The sequence below is a fragment of the Neoarius graeffei genome, chromosome 10 (genome assembly GCF_027579695.1).
Source record: "Neoarius graeffei isolate fNeoGra1 chromosome 10, fNeoGra1.pri, whole genome shotgun sequence".
Classification (NCBI taxonomy): Eukaryota; Metazoa; Chordata; class Actinopteri; order Siluriformes; family Ariidae; genus Neoarius; species Neoarius graeffei.
In genome coordinates this window covers 13,608,283-13,630,629 of record NC_083578.1, presented here as the reverse complement: position 1 = coordinate 13,630,629, position 22,347 = coordinate 13,608,283, and the positions used below count along the sequence as shown (strand labels likewise).

The following is a 22,347-nucleotide window of genomic DNA, read 5'->3' as shown; positions in this document are numbered from 1 at the left end:
TCAAAAGATTCAGAGAATCTGGAAGAATCTCTGTGCGTAAGGGTCAAGGCTGGAAAACCATACTGGGTGCCTGTGATCTTCGGGCCCTTAAACAGCACTGCATCACATACAGGCATGCTTCTGTATTGGAAATCACAAAATGGGCTCAGGAATATTTCCAGAGAACATTATCTGTGAACACAATTCACCGTGCCATCCGCTGTTGCCAGCTAAAACTCTATAGTTCAAAGAAGAAGCCGTATCTAAACATGATCCAGAAGCGCAGACATCATCTCTGGGCCAAGGCTCATTTAAAATGGACTGTGGCAAAGTGGAAAACTGTTCTGTGGTCAGACGAATCAAAATTTGAAGTTCTTTATGGAAATCAGGGACGCCGTGTCATTCGGACTAAAGAGGAGAAGGACGACCCAAGTTGTTATCAGCGCTCAGTTCAGAAGCCTGCATCTCTGGGGTCGCATTAGTGCGTGTGGCATGGGCAGCTTACACATCTGGAAAGACACCATCAATGCTGAAAGGTATATCCAGGTTCTAGAGCAACATATGCTCCCATCCAGACGACGTCTCTTTCAGGGAAGACTTTGCATTTTCCAACATGACAATGCCAAACCACATACTGCATCAATTACAGCATCATGGCTGCGTAGAAGAAGGGTCTGGGTACTGAACTGTCCAGCCTGCAGTCCAGATCTTTCACCCATAGAAAACATCTGGCGCATCATAAAACGGAAGATACGACAAAAAAGACCGAAGACAGTTGAGCAACTAGAATCCTACATTAGACAAGAATGGGTTAACATTCCTATCCCTAAACTTGAGCAACTTGTCTCCTCAGTCCCCAGACGTTTACAGACTGTTGTAAAGAGAAAAGGGGATGTCTCACAGTGGTAAACAAACCAAATGAATGAAACCCAATAAAAGGGAATAGAACGTTTTTATTCCATAGAAAAAGTTTCCTGTGTGTGTATAATAATTAATGATGTTGCTCTTTTTCATCCTGTTGTCAGTAGTACTAGCTTCTGTGGTCTGAATTCATAATAGAAAAGCAGCCATGCCAATAGCAGAAACAACAACAAAACCTTGAATTGAGTTGAATGGAGAAAGACAGAGAAAATAGAGAGAGAGAGAGAGAGAGAGAGTAATTACTCAAAGCTCCCGACTGTGTATCCACCTGAGGGGTTGAGTGAGCATCCATACATCTTTTTGGCAGAATTTCCCCTTTAAGGTTAGACGAGGTACAACAAGGACAAGAGCATTGAAACATATGATGCATCTACGAGAAAAGGACTTACTTTCACGTTTAAAAAATGGCCAATTTTCTCTTTATTTTCCTCTAACCTCTCTTATCAAGAAGCCATTTCCACCCACAGAACTGTCGCTCACTCGGTGCTTTTTGTTTTTCGCACCATTCTTTGTAAACTCTAGAGACTGTTGTGTGTGAAAACCCCAGGAACACCCATGGACAAGAGTACTGAAACTAATGATGCATCTATGAGAAAAGGACTTACTTTCACGATAAAAATATGGCCAATTTCTTCCCAGAATTTTTTTTTTCCAGTAAAAAGCAAATGCCCATTGATCCCAGTGAGCGGTTCACGTAACACATCTGACATCAGCTCATGTAGGGCTTTATAATGGCCTGATCCATTCGGCATAATAGTGCAGGGGAAAAAAAAAACACAAAATTGATCAGCACATTGAACTCCTGGAAATGAGAATTACTCTACACATGGAAGAGTGAAATGGAATGTACAGGTACAATATGTCTTTTTTTTTTTTCCTTTTTTTTTGATAATTGTTTTTATTTAGAAATGTTATCAATTGGGTTTCTTTTATCGCTTATTCTCTTGATCTACATACTTTCTCTCTCCAAGCAAGCGATACAACCTCCATAGCCATCAGTGAAGAAGGCATTCCTGTCCGTAATGAAGACACGGCCTCTCGGCTTGTAGCTGAAGCAGAAATGTGCATCAGGACTAAGGTCATGTAGGAACGAACAAAAAAGTTGAGGTCGGAAGAACGGAAGTTTGTACCTCTTTGAAAATTAACAAACTCTTTAACCAATTCTGTACAAATGCTAAGAAGCATCAGTGACCATTAGAGTGCATCAGTTGCCCCCTAAAAATGAAAAGTTCCTCCGATCATGATGCATTTTTGTTTTTATGTTCCTTTTGGTAAGAAAACACACTGGGTGAAATATTTTGACAAAATTCAAAAGTTTAATGGTGGCACCAGGAGCTCAAAGTTATGGAAAAAGCTGCTATTTTATGACTTTTATGACACAATTTTGATCACTTTTCATGAAACATTATGGCACCTTATAGAGTATACCAAATATCTTAGATACACATTTTTAGTACATATTCTAAATATATTATCAAGCACAGTTTGAGTTTTAGCTGTTCATTGAATCATTGTTCAACTACTTTTAAACAATACAAATGTATTATGAATCACATTAATGCTTCTCAATCCCTTGCAAAGGTTCTTAACATGATCTCTGGGGGCCCGTTTACACGAGGACGCTGTCGGGTAAAAACGACTAAATATTTTATCAGAAGTGCCTTTCGTTTACACGAGGACGGCGTTTCCGAGGCTGAAAAACGGATAAAATTGAAAACGCCTTTCAAAGTGGATAAGTTAAAAACGGCCCCCGTTGCGTATCCGTCTAAACTACCCAATACGCGAAACTCCGCTCGGATCTGCTCACGTCAGGTACGCGTTTACGTCATACATATGTCATATACTGTACATGCCAGCCTGGGAAGTAAGAAAGTAAGTAAAAAAGTAAGAGCATGTCTGATTACATCGATCCAACGGACCTTCAAGCTGCTCTGTGTTTTAATGCAGTAGATGTGTTTTCCTGCTCACCCGCCCGGCTGGAGCTCCTCAGTTTGGTGTCGCCAAGTTTTACACACACGCGCACACGTGTGTGCGTGCACGCGCGCGCCGCCTATTCAAGCCGCTCGTGAAACCATAAACCCGAGACTGAAAACAAAACTAGCAGCCGAACGGGTTTATTTTGCTGAGATGGACACTGCCTTTTCTCTTCTTCACCGAAACAAGAGTGAGTGTTACTTAATAAAGGCAGATTAAAAGAGTTTCGGTTTGCTCCTGCTCCTCCCTCGAGCACTACAGTACCTCAGCCGGACCGGTGTTCTGTAAAGTTATCCTAGCAAGTTCTCATACAGACCGTTTTATTATTCAAAACAAGTCATTACAAATTATTTGACTCGGCCAAAGACTCGACCAATACGCACAAAACATAAAAATCGGCAAATGCGTGAAATTCTCACCGATTTTCTATCAGCCCAGCTGATCGGTGGGACAAAACTACTGTTGAATTTTCCTACCCTCCTGGATTTTGCGCATGCGTAGTAGGCTTGGTAGGATAACTTGACAGAACAGCGGTGCAGATGTGCAGATCAGACAAGACGGAAGACGTTGCGCATGCGTGCAGACATAGCGGAGACATTTATGCGTCACCGTATAGACGCAGATTTCCTCCTTGAAAACGGTCGTGTAGACGCGGAAAAAAGTGAGAACAAAAACGGACTTTTGCGTTTTTGTTTTATACCGTCCCCGTGTAAAGTGGGCCTGGGTCACAAGAAATCAATAAATGGAGTCCAACATTGTGATTCAAACCTTACGCGAAAACATAAAATAAGCATTTTTTGGCAAAAAATGAACCTCATGGTGCCGCCATTAGACTTTTGAATATGGTCAAAACATTTTACAGGATGTCTTTATTGGTGAAAAGGAACACCCAAACAAAAATGCATCAGATTTTATGAAAGGGAGGGCAACTGATGCACCCTAGTGATCAAGTTACCAAGTTCACTTTTTAAAACCCTTTTTACACACTTAATACCACGTTGCTCGATGTGGACCAAATTGGAAGTCATTTTTTTTTTAAGTTGTTGTTGATGCAAAATGCATTTCTTTAAAAATACGTTTTTTTTTTACCACCAGCAAATCCAAGTAGTTCACTATACCAGGGTGAATATAGTTCATGAAAACTAAGACTTGAACTAAAAGTAGCAGCGGAAATTTTTCGTTAACTGAAATAAAAACAAGGCACTTTTCAAAAAACAAAACAAAAAACTATGAACAAATACAATACAACATGAGCTAAAACAATATAGAATTACTGTTAAAATCAGCTTCATTTTCATTTTTGTTTCGTTTTCCCTCTCAAGACAGAAACTGACTCATTCCAGAAGGTGGCAGTAACGTAATGATGGCTACCGTGAAACTCCAAAGAAGTAGTAGATGCTTGGTGTGCATCATCTGAAAAGCTAACACTAAATCTAAATAAAACTTGTCAGTTTCTGAAAATAAGACTACTCATGCACATCTAAAACTAAGACTAAATAAAAACTCATTTTAAAAATCTCAAAACGATAATCATTCTACACTATACACTATGGCCAAAAGTTTGTGTACACCTGATCATCACAATCATACACTACCGTTCAAAAGTTTGGGGTCACCCAGACAATTTTGTGTTTTCCATGAAAAGTCACACTTTTATTTACCACCATAAGTTGTAAAATGAATAGAAAATATAGTCAAGACATTTTTCTGGCCATTTTGAGCATTTAATCGACCCCACAAATGTGATGCTCCAGAAACTCAATCTGCTCAAAGGAAGGTCAGTTTTATAGCTTCTCTAAAGAGCTCAACTGTTTTCAGCTGTGCTAACATGATTGTACAAGGGTTTTCTAATCATCCATTAGCCTTCTGAGGCAATGAGCAAACACATTGTACCATTAGAACACTGGAGTGATAGTTGCTGGAACTGGGCCTCTATACACCTATGGAGATATTGCACCAAAAACCAGACATTTGCAGCTAGAATAGTCATTTACAACATTAGCAATGTATAGAGTGGATTTCTGATTAGTTTAAAGTGATCTTCATTGAAAAGAACAGTGCTGTTCTTTCAAAAATAAGGAAATTTCAAAGTGACCCCAAACTTTTGAACGGTAGTGTATGTACTTGTTGAACATTCTATTCCAGGTTTAGACGTCCCTTGCTGTTATAATATCCTCCACTCTCCCAGGAAGACTTTTCACTAGATTTTGGGGCATGGCTGTAAGGATTTCTGTTCATTCAATTACAAGAGCATTAGTGAGGTCAGGCAGTGATGTCGTGTGAGGAGGCCTGGGGTGCAGTTGGTGTTCCAGTTCATCCCAAAAGTGTTCAGTGGGGTTGAGTTCAGTCAGGGTTCTATACAGGACACTCGAGTTCTTCCACTCCAACCTTAACACACTCTGTATTCATGGAGTGTGCTTTATGCACAGAAGCATTGTCATGCTGGAATACATTTGGGCCTTTAAAGGGAAATTGTAATACTACAGCATTCAAAGACTTTCTATACAATTGTGTGCTTCCTTTGGGGAAGGCCAATGTATGGGTGTGATGGTCAGGTGTCCACAAATTCTTTGGCCATATAGTGTATTATTCTATCCACATTCACAGGATATGAGCAATCGCACGCTCTGATTGGCTACTCTGCTACTAGGATATCAACTCATACTGTGAGTAGAGAAAAACAAAATGGCAGGGCATGTTGCTGAACCAACCGAGGACGAAATAAAAACTCTATTCCACCCCCACCCCCCCACCCCCCCAAAAAAAAATACAAGAAAAAAGCAACAAAATATGGAATGAAAGTATTTGCTGGTAAGAATGTACCTTTTTTTTAAAAATTTCAATAATTATTATTATTATCGCATTTTTCACAAGTTGCTCCTGTCATTTCGCCAGTTTGTTTACATTCTTCATCTTTAAGCAATAAAATTTGTTGAATTTTTTTAGACTGGTTCAAAAGCTTAAAGAAGTTTGAAAATTACAGAACTGAAATGTCCAAGGAAGAATTAAATAAATGTCTAAAGCTATTCTGTACCTCGGCACGACAGCAAGACGGCACTTTCTCCAAAAAGACAACACTAAAGTCAATTCATGCAGCCATCGATAGGTTTTTAAGAAGTCCGCCTAAGCGGAAATGATTTTGTTTGTTTTGTATAAAGTTAATTTAATGACTTTGCAAAAAAAAAAAATGCTCCGTTTCTCAAAATCCAGTGAATGTGGATAGAATAAAGCAGTTATTCCATTCAATCTCATGGTACGTGGCTTATAGCCGACTCTGTGCTACGTGCTTCGTCGGCTATCAGCTCATGTACGACTCGATTTCGTGGAATAATTGTTAAATACACTACCGTTCAAAAGTTTGGGGTCGCTTTGAAATTTCCTTATTTTTGAAAGAAAAGCACTGTTCTTTTCAATGAAGATCACTTTAAACTAATCAGAAATCCACTCTATACATTGCTAATGTGGTAAATGACTATTCTAGCTGCAAATGTCTGGTTTTTGGTGCAATATCTCCATAGGTGTATAGAGGCCCATTTCCAGCAACTCTCACTCCAGTGTTCTAATGGTACAATGTGTTTGCTCATTGCCTCAGAAGGCTAATGGATGATTAGAAAACCCTTGTACAATCATGTTAGCACAGCTGAAAACAGTTGAGCTCTTTAGAGAAGCTATAAAACTGACCTTCCTTTGAGCAGATTGAGTTTCTGGAGCATCACATTTGTGGGGTCGATTAAATGCTCAAAATGGCCAGAAAAATGCCTTGACTATATTTTCTGTTCATTTTGCAACTTATGGTGGTAAATAAAAGTGTGACTTTTCATGGAAAACACAAAATTGTCTGGGTGACCCCAAACTTTTGAACGGTAGCGTATCTCGACAGGCGAATTTGTTAATGTTGACTCCAAACTGATTGCATTAAATTTCAAAACAAATGGATATGAGATTCAGAGAGGTACCAACATGCACAAACCCTGAATCGTCCACCACAATACGGAGAGCCTCGTTTCACTGGTGATGATCTTGAGGAAAAGCTTGAGCCTGGTAGCTAACATGGGTGATTTTCAGCATCCTAATTTCACCCCGTTTCCTCTTTTAGTATGCATTACGCGATCTCCGTTTTTCAATCGATTATCACCTGCAGTAGATATTGCATGAGTGAAACTCCATCTTCCACAATCCAGAGAATGAATGTGTACTTGAGAAAGCTGCTGTAAGCAGAGGGAGTTTGTGTGTGTGTGTGTGTGTTTGATAGTCTATGCGTTCTGCGTTTTGGGAGCTTGTGGACGTGTTTGGAGAACTTTGATTTGAAATTCCATTGATCTCACCATGCCAAAGCAGATCAGTGTTGATGGGAATAATCTGCTGTTCATTGTGTGCTTTTGGGCTTCTCATGCTAGCACATGCACTGCATCTCAAATGTGTTAGGAGGGAGAGAGAGAGAGAGAGAGAGAGAGAGAGAGAGACGACTGAACCAGCTGCCCTGTTACTGCATTCGTTCATTTAATATTGGATGAGATTCTTCCAGATATAGGTGTGTGTGTGTGTGTGCACACCTGTAACAGTAGAAGTGCAGGTGTAGTTGTAAAGCAGGGCCAGCTCTCCAAAGAGTGTTCCAGCTTCAATAGCGTGCAGCTTCTGGCCAGCTCTGGATACCTCAAGTTTTCCCTCTGAAACACATACAATTGTCTTACAATCTTTCTGAGGACCTTTTATTAACATAATTATCATTAATGCACCTAATTAATTCTCCGTCTACACCCTAACCTCAGGAACCGAAAGGAAGTCAGCCAAATGTCCACACAAGTCAGATTTCTATGCTTTGGACATTTCTTCCCCATAAAGATATGAAAACATGCCCACAGAGACACCCTTTAGACATGTGCCCTCCATCTCAAATTGGTGACGTTGCCAGGGGCAACCACAGCTGAGTGACAGATTATCTGAGATGTCACAAATTTCACTTGGACACGCCGTCATCCCCAGAAGTGATGCCAGCTCACAGCACCAATCACTTCATGCCAGTGCATCAATGGCACTAAAGCTGCTGTATTAATAAACGCTTTTCTGATGTTCTCTCCTTGACACGCTCCAGTTCTTTATCTTCACATACATTTCACTTCATGTTTCACTTCACAATATCACACAATGGCATTATCTCGCTCTCACATCGCCTTTTTATCATCTCTCTGTCTCCCTGTTAGCAGAACGTGCAGTGTTGGTGCCAGTCTCCAGACCCAGACATGACAAAAATATATGGCACTATGATTATCTAATCTGACACACTGACCATTCTGAAAGACAAAAATATCGTGTTGTCTGACTCTAACATAGGAGAAAGTACAAACTTAAATGAATGAGGTTTTTTTTAATTCTTGTTTTTTTTTAAAAATCCAGGTAAGGAAAACGAAATGAAAAACAAGGTCATTTTTCCTGATAATTAATTGCAGATACAAAATTTTAAAGCAACTTGTGTTGCTTGTCCTTGTTTCCAAATTAGAAAATAAACCATAAAGGAACTAAAACAAGAAAATGGTCTGTTTTTCTGAAAGATGTTGCTGCTGTTTGTAGGGCTGTAAATCATTAGGTTTTAGGGCAGTGGGCATGTGCCATCCTTGACCACCATGCAGTGGAGTAGTAAGGAATCTCCTTCCCTCCACTAGCCTGGGGTGGTACCTTGAGCAAGCACCAGCAACCCCTCACTCCCCTTGGTCAGGGGTACGACCGAAGACTGGACTCGGCAGACTGCACGGAAGGGGCCACCACCTGGTGGTTGAACAGGCAGGACAGCGGACCTGGCAAAGCGTTTGTGGATTGTGATCAGGGCACAGTGCAACACATAGAACGCTGTTGGCCATCCACTGCATCCCAACCTAGCTCCAGCCATCCTGATTCTGTCTTGCCCCTGGACCCAGTTAGGTTGGGACAAAAGAGTGAGGCTGATGGCTATGCAACTCTCCCTCACTCTAATCCAAGTCACACGCAAGACATGACTTTTTAAATTCAAATTCAAGTCCTGTGGTGATGGGCAAGTGATGAAGCAGCAGGTGTGGAAACACTGGAAGCTGTAGTCACAAACCTGCACACAGGCAGCCCAGGGCATAGAGTTGCTCTCTGCTAGAACGAAGCAGCAGTAGAGTTTGGCAGGCCCCTGGGTGTCTGAGCAGTCCTGTTTAGGATTTGCTCTGCTCACCACCATGGAGAAAGGGGCTAGGAAAGGTGCCCCAAATATAACCTGCTTCACCTCACTCTGGCCAGCACAGCACAGCTGGCGGGGATCCCACTCAGCGGTCAAAATACAACAAAAAGATAGTACTCAACCTTGACACATGGAACGTCAACATGTGGGCATACCTTCAAAGCCCGGATTGGCCTCATCAGTCACCTCAGGACCCGCAACCGCCACCCATCAAACTGAAGTCATGGTCATCTTCAACCCCGAAGGACAAACATCAAATCATTAGGTCAAGGTCAGCCAGTACAATACACCTTGGACTCTCTTTTTTTTTTTTTTTTTTTTTTTTTTTTTTTAGTTAGCTATAGGCACATTTTGTTTCAGGGTGGTTTAGTGGTTAACACTGTCACCTCACAGTAAGAAGGTTCCGGGTTTGAACCTCATGGCTGACAGGGGCCTTTCTGTGCGGAGTTTGCATGTTCTCCCCGTGTCTGCATGGGTTTCCTCCGGGTGCTCTGGTTTCCCCCACAGTCCAAAGACATGCAGGTTAGGTTAACTGGTGACTCTAAATTGACCGTAGGTGTGAATGTGAGTGTGAATGGTTGTCTGTGTCTATGTGTCAGCCCTGTGATGACCTGGCGACTTGTCCAGGGTGTACCCCGCCTTTCGCCCGTAGTCAGCTGGGATAGGCTCCAGCTTGCCTGCGACCCTGTAGAACAGGATAAAGCGGCTACAGATAATGAGATGAGATGAGACATTTTGTTTCAGGGTGGTGTAGTGGTTAACACTGTCGCCTCACAGCAAGAAGGTTCCGGGTTTGAACCTCATGGCTGACGGGGGCCTTTCTGTGTGGAGTTTGCATGTTCTCCCCGTGTGGGTTTCCTCCCACCATCCGAAGACATGCAGATTAGGTAAAAAATACCCAGCCACAAGCCGGTGCATACTTGATACTGGTCACAAGCCCAGATAGATTGGGGAGAGTTGTGTCAGGGAAGGCATCTGGTGTAAAAACCTATGCCAAATCAAATATGTGGCTCATGATGACCTGCGGGTGGCACGGTGGTGTAGTGGTTAGCGCTGTCGCCTCACAGCAAGAAGGTCCTGGGTTCGAGCCCCGGGGCCGGCGAGGGCCTTTCTGTGTGGAGTTTGCATGTTCTCCCCGTGTCCGCGTGGGTTTCCTCCGGGTGCTCCGGTTTCCCCCACAGTCCAAAGACATGCAGGTTAGGTTAACTGGTGACTCTAAATTGACCGTAGGTGTGAATGTGAGTGTGAATGGTTGTCTGTGTCTATGTGTCAGCCCTGTGATGACCTGGCGACTTGTCCAGGGTGTACCCCGCCTTTCGCCCGTAGTCAGCTGGGATAGGCTCCAGCTTGCCTGCGACCCTGTAGAAGGATAAAGCGGCTAGAGATGATGAGATGAGATGAGATGAGATGAGATGAGATGAGATGATGACCTGCTGTGGTGACCCCTAATGGGAGCAGCCGAAAGAAGAAGATACATTTTGTATCAGGCGTTAATTGTAATAAATATGGAAATGTATTTGGCTTTCGTTTCTCCTGCCTGGATTTTCAAAAAATAAAGACCATTTCATATCTTATTTTTAACACTGCACTGTCAGAAATAGGGGTACAGTAGGAGTCCATTTCTGTCCCCCAAGGTACAATCTACATTAATGTACCACCTAGGGCTGTAGGGTCAAAAAGGTCCATATACTGTATGTTCCCGAGCAGTATGTAAAGGTTACAAATAAGTACCTTCGAGGGTACTGCCCCAGTGACAAGCCACTGTACCCCTGAAGGTATAATAATGTACTTTATTTTCTGAGAGTGTGTTGCTGACACTGACATAAAATTGCCAGAAAGTTTATGGACCCCTAAAATCTTGCTAATCTAGTGTTTTTCTCACTCAGCCATGATATCAGCTTTTATTCTATCCACATTCACTGGATATGAGCAATTGTGTGCTCTGATTGGCTACTCTACTACTAGGATATCAGCTCATATACTGTGAGTAGAGAAAAACAAAATGCCAGTGCGCATCAAGTATTTAAAAGAAACAGAAATGGCTAAGGGCGGCACGGTGGTGTAGTGGTTAGTGCTGTCACCTCACAGCAAGAAGGTCCTGGGTTCGAGCCCCGGGGCCGGCGAGGGCCTTTCTGTGTGGAGTTTGCATGTTCTCCCCGTGTCCACGTGGGTTTCCTCCGGGTGCTCCGGTTTCCCCCACAGTCCAAAGACATGCAGGTTAGGTTAACTGGTGACTCTAAATTGACCGTAGGTGTGAATGTGAGTGTGAATGGTTGTCTGTGTCTATGTGTCAGCCCTGTGATGACCTGGCGACTTGTCCAGGGTGTACCCCGCCTTTCGCCCGTAGTCAGCTGGGATAGGCTCCAGCTTGCCTGCGACCCTGTAGAAGGATAAAGCGGCTAGAGATAATGAGATGAGAAATGGCTAAAAGAATATAGTTCTCCCCCCCACACACAAATATTTCCTGTTCCATACTCCAGCCCAGTCGGTGGCACCAAACTACCAAAAACCCTAAAGAAGATGAAGAAAATGGCGGACCGTGTTACTTAACCAACCGAGGATAAAATAAAAACTCTACTCGAAAAGGAAACCCCAAAAAATAAAAAAAAGCAACAAAATATAGAATGAAAGTATTCGATGGTAAGAACGTATCTTTTTTTATTTTTCAAGAATTATTATTATTATTATTATTATAGCATTTTTCACAAATTGCTACTGTCATTTCGCCGGTTTGTTTACATTCTAAGCGGAAATAATTTTGTCAGACGTTTTGTGTAAAGTTTTTATTTATCGAATTTACAAAAAATAATGCTCTGTTTCTCAAAATCCAGTGAATGTGGATAGAATAAAACAGCTATTCTACTCAATCTCGTCGTACATGGCTAAAGCCCGGTGCACACAGGTGACTTCTCATCGCAAGTGTATTGCGATTTTTAGACGCAAGTTTCCCCTCTCGGGTAGCTGCGTGTGCGTGTTATCTGCGACCAGTGGGCGATTTGGAGAGGGGGATGCAAGTCACGTGGAAATCACGTGACTACTTCACGGGCGGGGATTGCTTCGTTATCGCAAAGACATGCACACGTGGCAATATCTCTGTAACAAGTCAGTGACTGGCGATTTTTTTTTTTTGTTGAAGAATATCAAGCATGTTTGATTCCTGCAATCTGTCGCAAGCAACAAAAAATCGCGGTCACAAATATCCGTACACGAAGCGGAAAATTGCCCGTGTGCGCCAGGCTTTACAGCCAACTCGGCGCTACGCGTCTCGTCGGCTATCAGCTCATGTACGACTTGATTTCATGGAATAACTGTTACAGTAAATATGATGACTAATCTGATTCTCTTAGACACTGGATAACAAAAAAAAAGAGGTCAAAAGAGCAAAGGGGGTAAAAATATAACTGCATCCAGTCTGCAGCATTTCTGAATCTGAGACACACACACACACACACACACACACACACACCCCAAAAAAAAAGAGAGAGAGAAAGAAAGAGAGGGCTGGGGAAATAATACAAAATATTGATGATGTATTAAAGATCATGGTCACATCACCATGATCTTACCTGAAAAAGCTGCACCAGTGATAAATCATTTAGATCAGACCTTGAGCTGGAGCAGCTTACCTGTATACTATGAGTAATAAAACATAGAAAGAAGAAGAAGAAAAAACCCCCCATCTGTATATAAATACAGTACATACACAACAAGAAAGCGGCGAATTAGTTCTATTAATCCGTACTCCACTAAGAATTCAAAAATATACAATATTTTACTGATATGGTTATATGAGTAGGAAGTAAGTAATTAAATATTTACAAAAGAAGGCGGACTGGAAATGAAAGAACCTCTGCTTATGAATAAAATATTGAATTAAGAAAGTATCTACATGCTATAGCTCTCGGATATTAGCACACATGGTAGAATAAATCATTTCCGTGTAGTCAGATTTTTTTCCTCAGGTTATAAAGGTAATAAGCAAGCAGCTGTCTCGCATCCCTCCTCTCAATGTTCTTCTGGCGTCTAACACACTGATATAACACATGCTTATATTATTAGTATTTATACCACAGCGCTGTTGAGGTCTCTATTTTGATTGGTGTTGATTCATTTTCCATGCCAGTGTAATTCGAATCACAATTTACATTAATGCACTAGTTCTGATACATTATCGTTGCTATAGTAACAACACTCAGGCATGTGTATGGTGGACGGTATCATCCTTGATATGGTGACAGTTTGGAAATAGTTTTGTAAGAGTCAGTGCTGCAACATTTTCCTCATCCTGACCAATCAGGCTATGTACCGTACTTCCCAAACTCTCAGACACAATGGATAATTTTGCACTCCCAATACCCCTCTGATAATATCTCATCTCATCTCATTATCTCTAGCCGCTTTATCCTGTTCTACAGGGTCGCAGGCAAGCTGGAGCCTATCCCAGCTGACTACGGGCGAAAGGCGGGGTACACCCTGGACAAGTCGCCAGGTCATCACAGGGCTGACACATAGACACAGACAACCATTCACACTCACATTCACACCTATGGTCAATTTAGAGTCACCAGTTAACCTAACCTGCATGTCTTTGGACTGTGGGGGAAACCGGAGCACCCGGAGGAAACCCACGCGGACACGGGGAGAACATGCAAACTCCACACAGAAAGGCCCTCGCCGGCCACGGGGCTCGAACCCGGACCTTCTTGCTGTGAGGCGACAGCGCTAACCACTACACCACCGTGCCGCCCCCTCTGATAATATAATATAGTATATTATCATACATACAGGACACTTTTTTGATGGAATAAAAATGTGTTCTATTCCCTTCTAGCAGGTTTCATTCATTTGGCTTGATAACATGCCATATGTTAGCATATCACTTATCCTAATATATTACAGCACTCTACCCAATGGAAACTGAGTGTTGAATATGGTTTACGATATTGCATGGTTGTCGGAGTTGATCCGAATTTCCAATGAGAGTTTTCTGCTGCGCATGTGCACAATCGTTTCTTTGTCCGCCGGGAAAGAGAAAGACGCGTTGAACACCCGAAAGGCTTCCAAAACTTCATTAGATATTCTTCCCGCATATTTACAAGAGAAAAACATACCAACAGACATCGAAAAACTGGAAAAGAGACTCCTCAGAGACGTAAAATGTCTAGCAAGCGACTGTGACGATTTGTAAACAAACATGGCCACCAGGTTTGTTTCGTTAAATACGGAAGATTTTGAGAGAATTTTGTCTGCCAGGTCGCTCCGTTGTGTGTAGTTGTTGATGTCGATTTTAAAAGTAACAAAGTAAATTACATAGGGAAATGAATACTTAAGTCTGAGTGAAAAATACCGTGGCAAGCGGCGTAGAAGAAGAGTCTGGAGACAGAAATCTTAGTTTCTCGGTCTTTAGCCTGTGCTACTTGCTATCAATAGCACTGGCTTGACCACTTTATTAGCATTCGCTAACACTACTGATGAACACTGCACCAGCTGGAAGATGACTGCACTGCTGCGCTAATGGCACCAAGTCGTGGATAAGCTAGCATTGGCCTTCAAGTATGTTGATATGAAGAGTGTGTGCATGTGTAGTAGTAATAATAATAATAATAATAATATTGGCTGCCTTTTTTTCATGGTATATCAGATATATTCCATTCAGTTACTCGTCTTCGACTCGTTCAATATCATGCTAGCTGAATGGAATATATCTGATATACCACTCAACGCCAGCCGATATTATTTAATTATCAGTTTGACCATTTTGCAGTTATTAAATAATGAAAATCAAATAAAACAAAGCAAATATGTTTTAATGTTCCTTGCAAATATTTCTTTACCTTCCAATATGAAGGCTTGGGACGCTTCATCGCCCTCTTGAACGAGTCGAGCTCCCTGGGCAGCTGTGGTAGGGTATGCACAATCCACCAGTTCTGATAACTCCCTCCCTACATACTGCAGCCACTCATTCTCCCTTAGCGCCACCTCGATCACTCTCTGAGACCTTGGAGACAGAGAACGATTGAGAGACCAACACAGTATGTGCATCAATAGCTTTGTGTCATTTTGCTATAAATGCCACTGGACCAGGATCAAATTTTCCAAAACATTGCCAACCCCATTCGACATTGCCATATTTCTCTCTGTGGGTGAGATCCCAAACACACAATGACTGCATCTACTGGAGCTACCTAAGGTCACAGCTTTATGTATAATATCCCATTCACACACACACTGAAAACCTTTTGCTTATCACTATTATGCTGTAATGGCGTCGTGTGGAAATGGGGATGGGAGCAAAACGGTAAAGTCGAAACATTAATCTATCCTCTGGTGACCTCATAACATTTAACAATAATCTTTTTTCATGGTTTCAGTGGGAATCTGAACCATTGGCTTACTGGCGGTGGCGTAAATGATGATGCAGAGACTATTGACGCCAACATAGTCCCAATACTCATATCTCATGCCTCACTGTAAAGAGACTGACTTCAAATTCAAAACAACAAGGAAAGAAAACACTGGCAGATCTGGTTGGAAATTGTATTGAGACACAAACAACTACTGGCTGCATGTGGTGAAGATAAAATTGTTCGTAATGCAGCTCAGCTGGTGCGATGTTAATAAATAACTAGCTAAGGTCTCAGCTTGGGCTTTTCATGACAATATGGGCTTCCCATCATATCCCGTCTCGCAGAGGTTCGTGCTCCGTAGCATCCCGTTAAATACAGTCAGGAGGAAATACGTGATATCCGTTACTTTACCGTTATGGAAGACTGAGCAGGAATGAAAATTTGTTATCTATCCCATGTTGTTGGTTTTTACCTCATAAATTAAGCGATTTCGTATGTGAAAGGGGCTAAAGTGCCAAAAAAAGGACAAGAGTCGACAGTCTGAGAATTATAGGTACCAAACTTTACTTTAGTACGGTTACAAAGAAACATGATGGAGTTTGTGAAAAGTTGTGGGACTCACTCCTGGTTCTTGCTGTGGCTCATGGGAGGATTCTGTAAGATCAGATTGAAGTCCAGGTTTGTCGGCTCTGTAATCACAGATCTTCTCTTCACCCTTCCAGATGAAGCATGATGTTGCCCTGAGGTATGGGGGGGGGTAAGTAGACAACACATTCTGGGTTACTTTTTTGGCAAATGATTTTTCCCACCCCAAAGGGACAAGGAACTGAGTTAGATTTCAATCGAAGCATAAACCTGAGGGAAGTATAGGTCTGGAGGGTTTGCTGAGCAGCAGTGCTCTGACAACCCTGAGGTCTGAACCCATGCACTAGCACAGAATCTTAATCAGAAATAAGTGCAGAGTGTAAAGCAGATACAGCATCCTGTTTAGGATCTGTACTGTAAGTCTTGTTAAATGACCAGAATTAAAAAAAATACACCTTTAATAAATGGATTATTTGATAAGATTTACAGAACAGGATCTAGACACTAAGGGCGGCATGGTGGTGCAGTGGTTAGCACTGTCTCCTCACAGCAAGAAGGTTCTGGGTTTGAGCCCAGTGGCTGACGGGGGCCTTTCTGTGTGGAGTTTGTATGTTCTCTTCATGTCTGCGTGGGTTTCCTCCGGGTTTCCCTCACAGTCCAAAGACATGCAGGTTAGGCTAATTGGTGGCTCTAAATTGACCGTAGGTGTGAATGTGAGTGTGAATTGTTGTGTGTCTCTGTGTCAGCCCTGCAATGATCTGGCAACTTGTCCAGGATGTACCCCGCCTCTCTCCCATAGTCAGCTGGGATTGGCTCCAGCTTGCCTGTGACCCTGCACAGGATAAGCGGTTATGGATGGATGGATGGATGGATGGCTCTAGACACTGGTGCTCCATGTGAGGAAATGCGACCTACGTTGTAACGAGTAAAAATATTGCATAGACAATTGCAAAATCCATCATGATATCCATCAGTTGTGGGACTATTGGCCATTTCTGATGAAGCTGGAAGAGAAATAAAACATGGGAAGTCATGGAGAATGTAATTAAAACAACGCCTCTCTCCATGACCTTTCCCTTCAATATGACCAAAAAATAATCATAAATCAGAAGCTGCTACGTGCCCAAAATATTAGCTATTAAGTCCCCTCCTGTACTTCTGATACACCTCAATGAGCACCATGGCTGCTTATCTCTATTTCATATTCGCACTCATTTCTTCACACCAATTGCTTTCGGATCAGCATATGTTAACAAATACTGGGTACCTGTGGTGGAGCCGGGACTGCTGAGAGTGACCCTCAGCCGGTCGAGCTCGCCCTGCAGACGCCGGATGAGATCGTCTTTGGCGTCAAGCTCCAGCTCGAGTTCGTCAATCAGAGCGTCTCTCTGACGAAGCTCTTCAATCTTCAACTGGAGCGCAAACTGAAGATCTCTGAGAGTCCCCATGGTGTCTCAGGCTGAAAACAATGTCAGATATGATGGTTAAATTCATCTCATCATCTCTAGACGCTTTATCCTGTTCTACAGGGTCGCAGGCAAGCTGGAGCCTATCCCAGCTGACTACGGGCAAAAGGCGGGGTACACCCTGGACAAGTCGCCAGGTCATCACAGGGCTGACACATAGACACAGACAACCATTCACACCTACGGTCAATTTAGAGTCACCAGTTAACCTAACCTGCATGTCTTTGGACTGTGGGGGAAACCGGAGCAAACCCACGCGGACACGGGGAGAACATGCAAACTCCACACAGAAAGGCCCTCGCCGGCCCCGGGGCTCGAACCCAGGACCTTCTTGCTGTGAGGCGACAGTGCTAACCACTACACCACCTGGTTAAATTCATGGGCTTGTTAAAGATATAGGAAGTCTCTCTCTCTCTCGATGTCTTTGAGAGAGTAAGTAGGACATAAAAACAGGCACTAGGTCATGTCAGTAATTAGTCTACCTCTCTGAAAGTGATGGAAATTGAAGACGCCAAATTGAATGATGGAGCTTAATGACAAAGAAAAGTAAAATTAGGATTAAATGCACCCAGTCAAACATGCAGGATACACACTTACAGCGCTTCCCTAAAGAACAGTCCATCTATATTCCATTTGCAAGAGATAAATACGAAGCTACAAATAAACAAAACCCTTACCTGCTTTGGATTCACGTGTTGCAAGCACTGTATTATTTTCCTCTTCAGTAACAGGGAAGAGACAAAATCGAATAGTGTTTGGAGCCGAAAGATCTTTTACAGGAGCATCGTCTGCTCTGGCTGCAAAGCGAGTGTGAGAAACGCACACTGCTGCCAGAGAGGAACGAATGAAAGAGAGAATGGGAGGGAAAGAGGGACAGACAGAGAATGAGAGAGAAACAGGGAAGGAGGAGAGAGAGAGAGAGGGAGAGAGAGAGAAGACAGTAAAGAGTGGTAAAGGAGGAGAATGAAAGAATAAGGAAGAGAACAGTGATGGAGAGAGATAAAGACTTTGTATTAAAGCTCACAGGCACAGAGATACAGGAAGTAATGAAGCGTGAGGTGTAATCGCCCTTGTCCTACATCCATTCCTATTGAAGCTCCATCAATTGTTTCATGAAATAAACATTTCAGCTGTCTTTAGAAATCAAGAGTAACCATAAAACATTTAGTCAGCAGGGCAGCATTGATGCTCCTCTAAAGTATGTCACAACTGCTGATCTCCTGAGATTTTCCACACACAACAGTCTCGAGAGTTTACAATGGTAGGATGGTGCAAAAATAAAAATCTTGCTTGCGGAGGCTGAAACACCTTGTTGATGCTGAGAGAGCTCAGAGGAGAATGACCAGACAGTGATGGCGTAGCTCACTCTGGCCACGTAAGAAATCAAATCTGGGTAGAAGTTATATGCAACCTAGGTACCTCTAGCTTCATGCCAGAAAGAATCAAAATCGGTGAAGAACTGAGGGAGAAGAAGCGATTTGGGTGGAAACTGCTCGTTAGGGCTTAATTACTTCATATCTTCATTATTAATTGCAATTATGAAAATTTTGGTAGAAGCTATATACACCCCAGGCAGACCTACCTTCCTGCCAAAAAGAATAAAAATCGGTGATTGAATTGAGAGAGAAGAAGCAATTTTCGTGAAATGTGGATGACGATGGACGGACAACACATGATGGCATAAGCTCATCGCCTGTCAGCCGGATGAGCTAATAATCACTCTTTACAACTGTGGTGAGCAGAAAAGCATCTCAGAACGCACAGAACATCAATTATGCTGTGTTCACACTTATACCGGTACGAAAGTGATATAACTATCGATACAAAGTATACCGGTACAGTTTAGTGCATCTGTCCACACTAGCGAGAAATGTTTGCGGTTTTCTTTCACGGTAGTTGAAATGCGCGTGTGCGAAATGTTTCCGTGGTTACCGAGTAACTTCCTTCCGAGAATATATGGCATCCGTTATTTCGAGTTCTCGAGAAAACAAAACAATTATTCCATGATCTCAGCTGGGTCACTGTATCTCCGTCGGTAGAGACGAAGCCGGGCCAGTCTTCTGCGGAGGTGCCGCGGACTAATTTTGAAATGATCCCTTATTAAAAGACTTAATGCAATCTGGTCCGTGTATCATCCGATCATTCAAGTATTCCATTCAATCTGGAAAACGAAAAACAAAAAAAACCACTCAAGATTTCGTTTTCCTGTATGACCAAAAAATGAGGGATTGGTGTTTGTTTTCCTTTTTCCAACTCAAAACAGAACAAATAATAAACAGGGAAACCAAAACGAAATAATAACTCTAATTTACGATTATTGATTTTCTCTATTCCCCACGCTACATTAGCCTTCCCATGATCCTCAGCGACAGTCCATCATCTCTGCGTCTATGAAACAGAAAAATTGCATGTGCATGTAGGGAAACCGGGTATGGTTGTAACACGGGGGGAGTTGTAACGCCACTAATTCCACCAATCAGGGATAAGATACAAGTCATGTGGCAATTAGAATCTCTTCATAGTTCCTTTTCGACCACGCATGGACATTTGGAAATCGTTGGCGCAAGTTCTCATGGAGAGAAGTGAAAAAAACAAAGTCTGAGGTAAGAAAGTAACTTTTTTTATATTATTTTTTTTCCTAGTGCTTTACACATTGTAGGTAACGTTGTATGAGTTATATCAGGTCAAACTACAGTCTCTAAGGTAAAGAATGGTGTACTTATCCCCTGCTAATGTCAAAGCACCATGCTAATACAGCTAGCTAAGCAATGGATGACAGTAGTGGGGTAGGTTGTAACAAGTTTTTTGAAAGTGTTACAACCATCCCCTTACATACAAAAAAGATTTTTTTGTGATTTTGATAATTCTGCAGAATGCCTAGAACATGGGTGAGGAAAACAACTCGTGGAGTGGATGCTAAACTACTAAAAAGAGCAGCAGAAGAGATTAGGAAAGGTACATCTGTAAGGGCAGTGGCAAGAAACCGTTTATAACATTAATATGATCTTAATTTTCAATATGGAGAGTGGATTGTATGTCATACAACATCTCATCTCATCTCATCATCTCTAGCCGCTTTATCCTTCTACAGGGTCGCAGGCAAGCTGGAGCCTATCCCAGCTGACTACGGGCGAAAGGCGGGGTACACCCTGGACAAGTCGCCAGGTCATCACAGGGCTGACACATAGACACAGACAACCATTCACACTCACATTCACACCTACGCTCAATTTAGAGTCACCAGTTAACCTAACCTGCATGTCTTTGGACTGTGGGGGAAACCGGAGCACCCGGAGGAAACCCACGCGGACACGGGGAGAACATGCAAACTCCGCACAGAAAGGCCCTCGCCAGCCCCGGGGCTCGAACCCAGGACCTTCTTGCTGTGAGGCGACAGCGCTAACCACTACACCACCGTGCCGCCGTCATACAACATAGTTGGTGAATCTATTTTCCATGTTCATGCAATAAATCGGCATATGAAATGGACTTCTGTTGTTTTTTTTCTGTGTTTTAACTACCTGTTACAACCTACCCCAATACGTGTTGCAACCTACCCCAGTAGTGGGGTAGGTTGTAACAAAGGTACACTCTGTATTTGACATAATCAGACAAATTTTGTGATGTAGTTGAGGAGATTTAAATGGTTGCAAACTGCAGTAGACAAATGTGGGTACTTTGCCTAAAAGTTCTACAACTGTAGTTTAAAAAGAAATGAGAGTTTTATGTGCTGAAGAAAAATGTGTTACAACCATACCCGGTCTCCCTTATATATCAAGTAATTTATTCATACATCCTATTCATTTAAGCTGTTAATGTTAAGCTGATGATCTCTTAATTATTATTATCTCAATATAATAGTAATCTGTACTCGAGTTGAGGGGGGATGGGGGGGTGCCATCCCCCCGGAATAAAAAATGGTCAAAATCATCCCCCCTTTAAAACGGGCATCCCCCCTCCCTTCCCTTGAGCAATTTTATCAATAAATGTGGACATTACTTCTATTTAACATTGGAATTAGAAATGCCATTCCACGTAGCTTTGCTGAAACTGAGCATACAGTAAGCTACCGCGAGAGAGGGCATGTGCAAGCAAAGCGTTTGAGGAGGTGACATTCAGTTGGGGTTCCGTTATTTTTGATTTCATTCGGCGTCAGTGACAGCAGCGGATTGCAGCATCATGGCCAAGCGGAGTGCACAGCAAGACCTAAGCAAGTTCGGATTTAAGATCGCAAGAAAAAAAAACATTTCAGGAGGTAAGTCAAGAGTTACGAATATCAGTCACACTTTCTGTGAGCCCGCTATCACGCTGTAAAGTTCCCGATATGTCGCCTAATTTGTGGGCGGCGGATAACAACGCAGCTATCATAATGAATAGTTAGTTTGGAGTCTAGCCAGCTATCGATAGCTAAGCTACTCAGGTTCATGTTAGCTTTGATTTCTTGTATAAGGCCATTAATTTAATCAGCCTGGACGTTCGTTTGTTATTCTTCAGGCAACAAAAAGTGTTATTCAAGACAGGAAGGCTAAAATTAACGACACTAGCAGTTTTGAAGGCTTCATTGCCTCATTAGAGAGCCGGTCACAACATGTAAGGCAGAGCAGGATTGGTGTAGGACTCGACAAATGCCGCTTTTCCACTACAAACGCGGCTGAGCCGTGCCGTGCTGAGTCGAGCTGAGTCGAGCTGAGTGGGGCTGTTGGAGTTGCATTTCGACTACAACCGCGCTGAACCGTGCTGGCTGGAAGTGGGTGGACACATTGGGTGGAGTTAGCGAAAGTGGGTGGACGTCACGTGATGTCGTTAAGCAGCGCAAACAGTGACATCAGTGACAGTGGCGGAACAAGTCAGAGCCGGGCCGGGGGCGGGGCAAATGACC

The 22,347-nt window shown here is 42.6% G+C and overlaps 1 protein-coding gene across 1 annotated transcript in view; it reads right to left on the bottom strand.

Annotated features, from left to right (window-relative positions):
* The window catches only part of prkg1l (protein kinase cGMP-dependent 1, like), a 63,629-nt gene extending 46,179 nt beyond the window's left edge, over positions 1-17,450 (bottom strand). The window contains exons 1-4 of the mRNA XM_060930689.1: positions 17,270-17,450; positions 16,040-16,157; positions 14,905-15,068; positions 7,428-7,541 (exon numbers count right to left, since the gene is read on the bottom strand). Coding sequence (XP_060786672.1) covers positions 7,428-7,541; positions 14,905-15,068; positions 16,040-16,157; positions 17,270-17,450 — 577 coding nt within the window. The remainder of the gene's footprint in view (positions 1-7,427; positions 7,542-14,904; positions 15,069-16,039; positions 16,158-17,269) is intronic.
* Between the last annotated feature and the right edge of the window lie 4,897 nt (positions 17,451-22,347).